Raw genomic sequence first — 12155 nt, 5'->3', positions numbered from 1 at the left:
CACAGGCTGGATCATGCCCCCAAGATAAAGAAACTGTCCCTGGGCAATTCTCTGTGTTCTTAGTCAAGGTGTCTTATCCAGCATAGGATTCAAATCAAGATCCTGCAACAAATTATCTGTCCCTAGACCAGTGACATAGCTATAGATTTTTTATGGGGTGGGTTCGGGGGCGTGGCAACACCTCCACAAGCTCCGTCCCTGGCCTCAGTGCTTATAAAAGCAGCTCTTTGAGGCTGGAGACAGCAGACTCCCCTGCCCTGCCCCGCCCCCCGCCCCCCACCAGCTGGGCTCCCAGCTTGCAGCCCCTTCTGCCCTCCCCTCCAGGCAGAGGCGTAGCTAGGGAAAATGGAGCCCGGTGCAAAATCTGAGTTTTGCGCCCTCCCCCCCCCATGGGTGGCCTCTGTGATGCTCAAACAGTATCACTTTCAATGGTGTTTAAACTAGGGAGCCCATATTATCCTTTTAAATCCACCTTAAAGGGAGAATCTGGGGTCCCCAGTTAAAACAACATTGAAAGTGATACTGTTTTGGGGTGGATTATCTCCCACCCTGAAACAGAATCACTTTCAATGTTTAAACTGGGGGCCTCAGATTCTCCCTTTAAATCCATGCCGAAGGGGGTGGATTTAAAAGGAGAATCTGGGACAATTTGGGAAGTGCCTGCTGTCAGGGTGAAATTGTTAAGCTAGCAGCACCAAACTTTCAGGGTATCTTTAGGAGACTTTCCTGATGATAGCACCCAGGTTTGGTGAAGTTTGGATCAGGAGGTCCAAAGTTATGGACCCTCTCCAAATGGTGCCTGTGGCAGCAGAATTATTCTCCTGATCATGTCCTAAAGGAAAAAGGACTATAAGGAAAACTCCTCACTGACAGAGGATTTTTTGCTGGGGGATGGAACAGTGAAGGGCCAAAATGAAATGACTGGTGCAGAACTTCCAGATGGTCTGGAAGGCCCCAAAATCCCGAGGACACATTTTGGGCCAGATCTCCTGAGCTAATGAAGAACTGTGTCGCCAGATCTCCTGAGCTCATGAAGAACTGCCAGACTGAACCTAGCAGCATTGTGGAATAAGTTCAGACCCCGCTCCATCCAGGTACTCTATACCTTGGAGGGGGATCAGGAGTGGTCTCTGATCTTTGTGAACATACTCTTTTGGGTAGTGTTCTCCTCTTACATTACTTTTTCTTTCTATTAAAGAAGAAGAAGAGTTTGGATTTATATCCCACATTTCTCTCCTGTAGGAGACTCAAAGGGGCTTACAATCTCCTTGCCCTTCCCCACTCACAACAAACACCCTGTGAGGTGGGTGGGGCTGAGAGAGCTCCGAAAAGCTGTGACTAGCCCGAGGTCACCCAGTTGGTGTGTGTGGGAGTGCACAGGCTAATCTGAATTCCCCAGATAAGCCTCCACAGCTGAAGCGGCAGAGCGGGGAATCAAACCCGGTTCCTCCAGTTTAGAATGCACCTGCTCTTAACCACTACGGCACTGCTGCTATGTATATAAGGGAGCTACAGAAGAGTGTCTGCACTCGCAGGGCTAGCTAGGTTGAAGGAGCTGGCCTCCTAGAGTCCACAAGATGCTATACATATTTGCAGAGCCATGCCTGTGCTACTGGAGGCAAGAACTAACCAGCCTAGATGACTGAAGCCCCACTGAAGGAAAATGCTTTTTTATTGTGGCGAGAATTTAAACCCCCCAATTGTTTTTTTAAGTCAGATTTTTTTTTTGCAAATCTAAGGGAAGCCCCAAGTTTGCAGAAATATCTGTTTAGTGCAACTGTGGCCCTGATCTGTGAATTTAGATATCTGCAGATGGGGGCATGCTTGGGAAATAATATACAGATATGTGGAACTGGGCTGCTGAAGCCTTGCAGGTCATGGAAGTTAATAATATCTCATTAAGCTTCTGCTAAAGATTCAGGATACTTTTTCTCCAGGCAGTTGGCAACCCTAGCATACATAAACCAGTCCATGTTTGAAAACAGCAATAGCAGAGGCAGACCTCTGCTGAAAAACAGAGATCATAGCTTATTTATATTTTAATAAACTTTCCAAATAATCTAATGTGCATATCTATTCACACCCATCTATTTTAGATACACCAGAAATTCAACCTTTGATGATACATGGCCAAACTTCCCTCATTTAGGATTAAGATCTGGTTATATTTTTTAGCCATTTTAACATTAATTCCTTATATTGTAGTGATTAAATATAGTCCCAGTTGGCAAAACTATCCAGTACATTATCACTAGCAGTTTATTGCTAGACCTTCTTCAAGACTTATAGTCCTCTTTTTTTTACTTTCTAAGAATAAGAACCAACACCAGGGCTGGTCTGCAGGTTACTGATGTTGAAATCCTGATGTTTTCGCTGTCCATACGCGAGGGGGGTGGGACTCACTGCTTTTGTAGTTTGCACTTCCGGAGATTGAAATATAACAGGTTGAGATCAGACCAATGATCCATTTACTCCATTATCCTGTTTTACAACCAGATGCCTCTATAAAACAGGGCACATGTCAGGACAGCGTGGAGGCCACCAGGTCATGGAGAACCACCCCAACTGCATCACTGCTCTGTTCAGTTGCCTCCAGACTGGAAAGAGAAGTACAAATTGTCACATATTCCCTTCTGTTAAATATGTTACTACAGAAGTATTATAGTGCCTGGAAGAACAGTTGTGCTATTACTACAAATCAGTTGCTACCAGTTTTCTGGAAGATGCTGCTGAAGGCAACACCAACTTGCTTGGGCAGGTGCTCAATTTGAGGTGGCAAGGGTCCATGCAGCCATGACTCCAACAATGTGAAGGTGTCCACCACTAAATATGGTATTATTTTCGAAGGCAGTATTCTCACAACAAAAGAAAAAAAAACCCTATAAAACTGGGTGGGGGGAGGGAATTGCAAGGGAAGTCATTCCCAAATCCATAAAAGAAAAACAAAAGATTGGCTAAATCAAATATAATGCTAAAACATGGCAAGTCAAGGATAAATATAGCAATCAACTGGCTAAGCATATTAAAAAAAAAACCCAAGAAGACAAATACAAGCATGTAAAGAAATGGGTAAGTTACATGCCAACTAACCTATAGCTAACCACTTGCCAGTTTCCTGAAGGCAATTGTTTATTTGTATACTGTCCTGAGCCTAAATGCTGTCAGATCAGCCACAACATTGTAATATACAAACATACAGTAAACATCAAGACTCCACATATCCACCATAGAATCAATCCACCAACACAACCATATCAAATAATGACAACCAGCTAAAAGCAACCATATAACTATATCATGCATATAAAATAAACAGCAAATCTCAAAACAGAGAACAAATCTCAATATTTGATATTGCTTCCAAGCCAAAAATAAAATCCTGGATAAAACTGGGTTATATAAATGATTAGGACAGATATTCTAGCAAATTCATAGGCTAATAATTCTTATGATCTGTCTTGCAGGCCTTAGCTAGATGAACTTTAGGTACCCAAAAAGATGTTTTGAGAGGAGTACAAAGAATGCAGTTTTCACACTAATTGATAAATTAAAAATAAGTCACCAACAATGTATGACATTCATCCAAGAGTTCCTAAAAACTCAAATGTGAAAATGCTGATCTTTTAACAAAAATATGCAACTTATCACTAAAATAAATCTCCTTAGCAAAGGACTGGAAGTTAGCCAAAGTAGCATCAATTTTTTAAAAAAGATCCAAGGGGGATCTAGATAATTACAGACCAGTCAGCTTAACATCTGTCCCAGATAAATTCGTGGAAAACAGGGTGGTCCCCTAAGGATCTGTATTGGGACCAATGCTATTTAACTTATTCATAAATGATAGGGAGTCAGGGGGAGGACAGTGAGACAGCCAGCTTTGCATATGACACAAAATTATTCAGGATGGCACAATAGCATGGAGATATGTGGGAACTCCAAAATGATATTTCTGAACAGTTTAAGCAGCCAGCAGAATGAAGATTAGTCTAAAAATCAGTAAGTTTAAAAGTGATGCACGCTGGGACAAGAAATCCTAACTTCAGATACTCGCTGATTGGATCTAAATTGGCTGTGAATACCCCGGAGAGAGAACTTAAGGTCATAGTCAAAAGCTCACTGAAAAGGGCAAGTTCACTGTTACAAATTATTATAAAAGGGATTGAAAATTAAACATGGACCATAATTCTGTAAGGCAGCCATATTAAAATACTGTATATAGTCATGGTCAGCCAACCTTCGAAAAAATATCACAAAACTTAGTAAAAATACAGAAAAGAGTAACTACACTAAACATTCCTAAATGGTAGATGTTAAATTATGTTCAGTAGTTTTTAACACATAAAATCAGGGTTTTTTAAAGTATAAATTGTATTGTTTTAAGTTTCAGCTTGATAATTCTCTCTTTAATATAGCCGGGTCACCATCACTTGTAGCCTCAAACTGGGTTCCTCATCATTTGATTGTCCTCCTTGGCTTCTTGGGTATGTGATTTGAGGGGGATGCTGCTGTTTCCCACAGAACTGTCCTCAATGGTTTTCCCCATACATCTCCATGGCTTTCTTCACACCTCCTTGCCTATTGCTTCCTTGTAGACCTTCAGGCTGGCCAAACAACACTCAGGCAGCCTGATGTCCTCTCTTGGCCCTGCCTCTCCAGTTGCTGCTGGACCCTGAGGCTTGTCCTTGGTCTTTTGCATACCTACCAGGGGCAACTCCAGCCCCACTTCTGGCCTGGGGACCGCTGAGTGCTCCTGAAGGAGCACTGCTATCCGGTCATGCATCTGGATCTCTCTTGGTTCCTTCTGCCTTGTCCTGGCCAGCTACCCAATATTGGTGGCCTGGTTGGCCAAACCACTTCTTACTGGCCTAGTATTGCTAGCCTGGCATCACCACTGTTGGGTTTCTATGGCCCCCTCATCACTTCATCTGCTGGCCAGCCTCCTCCCTCAGGCCCCTGGCCATCTTTTGAATGCACAGACAATCCTTCCACCAACCCTCCCAGCTTCATTTCTGGCCTGGCTATATTTTCTTTCAATGAGCCCCTCAAGAACCTCCTGACACCCCACAGGACTGCTTGGGCAGCCAAACATGATTTAAAACCAATATCAAAACTTATTACAAGTCATGGTAAATTGTTGGTTTATAGCTCAGTGGCAGATTATCTCACTTTGCAGAAGGTCCTAAGTGCAGTCCCTGGCATCTCCAGTTAAAAGGATCGGATAGTAAGCAATGTGAAAGACCTCTACTCAAGGCCCTGGAGCATTGAGCTACAGTCAGACACTTCTAGTAGGCATTCTCCCATGGGCTGGGCCTTCTCACAGTCCTTGCTTTTCACAGTCCTTGACATTACTCAGTATCAGAACTGGTCAAAAATTATATCATTCAGCTGACACACTATCACATCCTCCCCCTGGCCTGCCCCCAACACTTCCAAAGGTGGCATGCAGCAGTTTGGCATTCCTAGCCACAGTACACGATACAGAACAGGGCAGCCCAATGGCCTAACACACTATAATGCAACTTTGTGTGTTCTGACTGCTTGAAACTGAAAATACTATGAACATTTTTAAAAACCCTTCTTTCCTTTGTTAAAAACAAAAAGAACTGTAAAGAACAAACTTCATCAATAGCTTCATGGAATAGCTCATGTAGTTGCAACTACAGCTTGACAGCAGATGACGGGGATTAGCAAATCACCACTATTGCTATCAGGTAGGTGACTTTTAGTTCCTGATCTGACCAATAACTATTACACTTGCGTATTTCTTATTGAGATTGTTTACTTTCGTGGAGTAGGTATAAGGAAAGATAGGGCATTTATTCAATAAAGACCAGTTCTAAAGCAAAGTTATCTAAAAACAAGAAATGAATTAACACATCTTCTAAATTAATAAAATATTAAATTAAATATTTACCTACAGTGTAAATACTTTTGTCTAAAAAGATCCCACTTTGAAATCAATACAGTTCCATGGCTACATTAACAAATTTGAATGTACTTTTGTTAGGGATTGAAATGATAATGGAACTCCGAACATCTATATTTTAAAAGTTTGGATTTTTAATTTGGAGGGGGCAATTGAAAGATATGATCAAGATTCATAAAATTACAGTAAGTGAAGAGAGTTAACAAAGGCATTTTTTTCTCACACTGCTAGATCTTGGAGTCATTCAAATAAATTGTCTGGTAATAGACAAAATGAATGTTCAAAAGTAAAGAATACACATCATGTCTAATTAATTTTAAGAATTCAAAAAGCCACTCTAGTTGTCCTTAAGGAACATTAAGTATATTAGATTTATAGATGGAATCAGAGAATAAGTAACTGTGGCCAGATCGTGTTTCTCAAGGAAAGGCTGCGGCTGGTACACCAGCCAAACTTAAATAAATGTGCTAAAGAATATACTTCAATCTTTTTCAATAAACACAGATCCGATAATATCAGGTAGACCACCAGTACCATAACTTGGATGGTCCAGACTAGTTAAACTGCAAAAGCTAAGAAGGATCACCCTGATTAATACTTAGATGGGAGACCACCAAGGAAGTCCAGGGTTGTTATAAAAGACAGGCAATGGCAAGCACACTTTGATTGCAAACACTCTTGCCTCACAAACCTTGTGGTGTTGTCATAAGCCAGCAGCAACATGATGGCACTTTTCCACCACTACCAGGACAGCAGTGGTGATTTCAGAAGGCAGAATGATGTCTTCATCATTAAAACAGAATGATGTCTCCATTCCTGATTGGCATTATTAGTACCCAGCAGTGCCTCAGTCTTTTCTAGATTGAGCTTCAGTTAATTGGCTCTAATTCAGCCTATTACCATTTTTAATCACCAATTCAGAATATCTATTAGTTCACCTGATTTATCTGAAAATAAAATGTGTTGATGACATCTTGCACCAAAACTTAGATAATGGTTTCATGTACATGTGAAATAGGTTGGGGGATAAGATGGAAGTCAATAGAGAACAAACACCAGACAGGTAAGCAGATATCACCCAAAGTCACCACTGATAATTCAGTACAGCCTTTGGTGACTGTGCAGAGATTGCATAGTGACTGCATATACTAATTATTGGAACCGTCATGTTTCACCAGTTCTTGGTCTTCTATTTTTGCCTGTTTCTGTCTGGACACAATCATGGTTGTTAAAACCCTAAATGATTCAAAACTATGTTGTTTGAGAACACTTGATCCCATATGAGCCTGCTCAAGAATTAATATTTTCTGAAGCCCTTCTTCAGATGCCTCAGCTTTATAAATAAAATGGTTGGTTACCCATCATAGTGTAGTATCTAGACAAACAGCTGTTTGCCTGTCTGCTGATCTCAGTTCTAGGTGCCAGTCAGGCCTTTTTAAAAATTCAACCAGGCATTTGGTGATTGTTTTTAAAATGTATTTGTGTCACTGCTCCTAACTGGATGTTTTCATTTCCACGGGTGCTTTCTGAGTCCAAGTGCTTCATGCTCATTTTATGTTTCTCTTTAAATTCTGCATTTACTAATCACCTATTTCAGAAACTGTGAGATTGAGAAGCCAGACATAAACCTTTTAAACAGATAAGCCTGCAAATAAATAGAGTGGCTAAAACAATGCATATTTTACAATACTTAACTATCTTCAGTTACACTACTACCAATAGTAGTAAAAGACATGGTATAAGAATTTTGTAATTTACCAATGCTATGTATTTACCAAGTGTCAAAGGAAGTCTGAAATCTGAAACTTAGTTGTTGGGAGAGTGCGTCTGGGGGATGACTTCTAAGAAATGAAACTTTAGCAGAGCCAGTGTACTATAGTGCAGTGGCTAAAAGAGAAAGTTGAGATCCAGGATCTCAGTTTCAATTTTTTCTTGCTCACAGACTCATAAAATGAGCCTAAATAAGCCAAACTTTCTCATCTGTCAACCCTGCCCTTATAAGGGGATGCCAGTATTGGCCTACTTTACAGGCTTGCTGAGCATTTTGATCACCGCTAGGTATCATTTGACCTGAACAGCAAAGCAAGCTGTTAGCAAGTGATTCTCTCTCTCCCTCCCTCTTTTTGGACAGTATGTAGTTTCGGTTAAATCACCTCAGTGATTCCAGGGCTATTTGCTCAACTATTTGTTTCCTTTCTGTGGTGCACCTTCTATCCATCTGGATGTGAACTGTGATGGTTACTTAATGGCTTTTAATTATTCTGGTACTTCCTTTCCCACCTCTAGTCTATTTCCTCAGAGTTAAGCGATCCGAAGTTAAAGCAAGGCGGTATGTTGATAACACGATATGCTGCACAAGAGGGCGCCCATTTTACAGTTTTGTTGCAGATTTCTCGTCTGCCTGAAAGATTCGGGGGGGGGGGGGGGGGGGATTTACTTCTGAGCAAGCCAGCACAGGATGAAGCTGGAAATTCAAGAGACTGGGGCCCGGTCGCATTTGCTTAGAAATAAGACCCGCTATTGTGGATGGGGCTTACTCCTAAGTAAAAGTGCTACAGAACTGCAATCCCCCGATTTATTTTAGGCTATGAACTGTCACTCTGGAGGAGGATGCAGGAGAAAGTTTTTCTCCCCCTCCGCACTGGTTATCTGACTGGGTTCAGAGTGCCAGATGGTCCAGGCTCCAAGGGACCAGCGCCCAATCCCCGGAGCCCTCCTGGTTCTTGCTGCCCCTTCCCATCTCGGGTACCAACCTGGCACTGCCTCAGCTCCTCTTTCAAGTTCCTGACTTCTTCCTCCAGCACTAAGACTCGAGATTCAGCTGCAAAGGCGGGATCCTTGGAATTGGAAGTATCCATGCTATGCATAAGAGACACTAGGATCCTATTAAAAATGCACTTTTAGTTATTGGTTTAAAGGAAATAGGCTGCGTATGGGGGGGGGGGGGAGGTGTTCTCTATGTAGAGAAACCATTACAAACCGCCCGCCGCCATTACAAAATTAAAAACCGGCTTGTGAACCAATAAAACGCCGCCTCCAGGATCCCGCCCGCCTCCTTTTCCTCCCAGCCCTTCTGACATTGTTTCCCCCAAGAGCTAAAAAAGCATGCGGGCGGCGCTAGGCACCGCAAGAAAAAGCACGCCATGTGGGTTTCTCGTTTAACGGACACGCGGCAGGAGGCGGGAGGGGTTTCTTAATTATTATTTCCCCGTGTCGCAAGGCGCATGCGTAAAAAACTTTCGCGCCAGAAGCTTTCTGACCCCCGCCTTTTCTTCTGTGGCGAGAAGTTGCTGGCGTGTCCTGGAAGAGGAGAATAGTTGAATCCTGCCGAATATAGTTGTGCCTTTTGCTATCATTGCGATACATTAACGCTGCAACGGAGAGAGAGTGTTGTGTAGTGGTTGCAGGATCAAAGTAGGATCTCGGCATGAATCCCTGGGTTCCCCACTGAGATCTCCACTCTGGCGTTGACGCTTGCTGGGAGACCTTGGGCCAGTCATATAGCCAGCATAACCTACCTAACAAGAAAGTTGTGAGAGGAAGATAGAGAAGATGTAAGCCACTTCAGTCCCCATTGGGAAGAAGGAAATGGTGTAAATTTTTAAAAAATCTGTTCACCGTTGAACTGAATGGGGTTTGTCTCTGACTGAGACTAGGATGCATGCTTGTAAGTGTTGACTAGCAAGTGGCAGCATGGACATACTTTCACATGCATGTGACCCTGGTGCAATAGAGTGCAGTGGTACTGAAAGGACTATTGTCATGGAGTCTACCCACATCATTAACTGCACCTGCTACAAAGGTATAAATAGTTGCCTCCTAGTGCCAATTTGGGTGAGGAAAATTGTGCGAAGGAAAAATGTATACACACATGCTTTTCACGTACCTCCAGTCAGAATCCAACCTTACAAGCTTGATTTTAAAAGGACAAAAATGGAAGTTCCTTTTATGGAATTCTCAGTATCTTGAGTAGTTCTGTCCTACGTTAGTGGGATGCTCTGTATTTAAAAATGCTTTAGATGTTATTTGCACTTTTAAAAATTGTCACACAACTGGTGTACACTTTGTGTATCATGAGAAACTGCAATTAAACTCTGGTGAGTGTTAAGAAAGGCCCCTTCCGGACATGCAGAATAATGCACTTTCAATCCACTTTCACAATTTGCAAGTGGATTTTGCTATTCCGCACAGCTGCAAAGTGCATTGAAGATGGATTGAAAGTGCATTGTTCAGCATGTGCAGAAGGGCCCTAGTCTTGTACAACTAAACCTTTTCAAAAACTTGTGAGATAAATCATTACAGTAATTTTACAAATGAAGGTACTCACGTTAATCCATCCATCTAAGGCTGAACAGAGATCTGTATGTGTTGCCTGATGTGGGCAGAAAGGTGTGGTATACATTTTGTAAATAATGGAAAATACCTGTACAACAGATCTGTGTAGCAGTTGCTAAAAACGAATTGCCAGATTGGTTTGCGAAGAAGCAAGGTTTTTGAGACATTATTTTGTGACGAAGAATAGTTCTTGCAATTAGGGAAACTTGAATGTTTAGAGCTGGGATGAAACAAGAATTTGTGGTCTGAGATCCATATTTGAACCTCCAATCCATGTTTTATGGGCCACCCATTCAGCAGTCATATGAAAGTGTTGCAGAAGAAAGCAACCAGATTCCAGACACAAACCCGCCACCACTGCTGTTGTGATTTTTATGGACTTTCATGAAATTTAATTGCACGCCCTTGGCATATGCCAAAATTCAGAAAATGAAGTTAAATTTAGACAAAACTACTATTATGTTTGATAATAGGAGGCTGTTTTCATAATGGCCTTAAATATAGTAAAAAAGCTCCACAGGCAAGGATTTTTGAAATTACAACCTTGAATCCTGGGAAGGCTATGCAGTTCCCGTATTACTGCAATGCTGTATGCAGTTTTTGAGACTTCAAAAGTGTATAACAGTCCAACTCTTATTGTCATACATTTCAGGCTTGCTTTAGAACAGGAAGAAATCCTTACAAATGAAATTGTCATGGAATGGTCAATAAATCCCGCAAGGCTGGGGTGTGGTAGAGATGTTAATAGTCCCTTCTGGATCAAAGTTTGATGATAACTCCCCACCCCACATACTTGTCATTAATGCCAAGCCTGGAGAGAAGACAGTCAGCTGGAGGTAATTAAATGGAGGAAGCAAATAGGAGAACTGGAGTGTCCTGACAAAAATATTTGTTTTAAATGAACCAAGGAAGAGAACAGGACAAGGTTTGGGATGGCTTGTTTGTTTGCTTTAAAAAAAAACACACACTGGAAAAGAGGGTGAGGTTTTGACCCTGCACAGGATGTGTAGGCTGTCACAAAAAATAATAATGAGAAGGCTACCTGCTAGGAAAGGGATTGGTTGGGAAATTAGATTAAAGCTCTCTGAGGGAATGAAAAGTACATGGCCACCCAAAACAGCAATGTGCTTCTTAACATTAGGCGTGTACTTGGAAGGGACAACTCAGTCCATGACCACCCAAGCTTCAGGAATTGTTCAAAGGACACCAGTAAGATCCCCCCTACTTTTGGGAATAGCAGCTGAGAATGCACACCCACACATACCACACCATTATTGTCCTCTTGTAAAGTTCTAACACATCAGTTCACAACACAATCTGTAGAGATACTCAGTTTCTCAAAACAGTATTCCTTAAGCATTAAGTCAATACATTAGGGATGGACAACTCTAAACAGAGTTGGAGGAGCAGCTCTGTTCTCTAGATAGCACTTTAAGGCCCAGAAATGTATTTTGTAACACAGGGAAGGCAGTAGCAGTGGCAACAATCCATAATACAGTTGGTGACATCTGGCAGTATCAACTTTCTAGTTCTCGGTCATTTCATCAACATGTTTATATAGAACCAGATATGTAACAGTCTGTGAAATATTCATTATGATTGAAAAGTTATTTTTTTGTAAGTAAAACTGTTGATTAAAATTGAATTATGGGACCCAGATATAGTCCCATGGTCTGCCAGTTGCCAGTACTGCTTTTGAATATAGTAGAATCTGCAGATGCACTGTGACATGACTTCTAATGAGACCAATGGCTCAAAAGTCTTCAGGAGAAGAGTTCAAGGAGCAGAGGCCAGTGGCCAGGGAGGACCAAAGAGACCAGGGGAGGGACCAGACCTGCAGAGGTGCCTGCCACAATGTGTCAGCGTCAGCAACCGTGTCAGAACCAGCAAGAGA

General features: G+C 41.9%; 1 protein-coding gene across 7 annotated transcripts in view; it reads right to left on the bottom strand.

Moving 5' to 3' along the window:
- CNTLN (centlein) overlaps window positions 1-8990 on the bottom strand; it is a 221399-nt gene extending 212409 nt beyond the window's left edge. For 6 of the 7 annotated variants that reach the window (XM_048504015.1, XM_048504014.1, XM_048504017.1 and 3 more), the window contains exon 1: window positions 8680-8989. In XM_048504015.1, the coding sequence (XP_048359972.1) occupies window positions 8680-8793 (114 nt within the window). In that variant the 5' untranslated portion in view covers window positions 8794-8989. Of the gene's footprint in view, window positions 1-8679 lie in introns of all 7 variants that reach the window. The other variant, XM_048504012.1, reaches the window with a different exon arrangement.
- Window positions 8991-12155: the final 3165 nt, after the last annotated feature.

This window comes from Sphaerodactylus townsendi, linkage group LG07 (genome assembly GCF_021028975.2).
Source record: "Sphaerodactylus townsendi isolate TG3544 linkage group LG07, MPM_Stown_v2.3, whole genome shotgun sequence".
In the NCBI taxonomy this organism is placed as follows: domain Eukaryota; kingdom Metazoa; phylum Chordata; class Lepidosauria; order Squamata; family Sphaerodactylidae; genus Sphaerodactylus; species Sphaerodactylus townsendi.
Note: the sequence above shows the minus strand (reverse complement) of the source record. Positions and strands in the feature narration are given on the sequence as shown.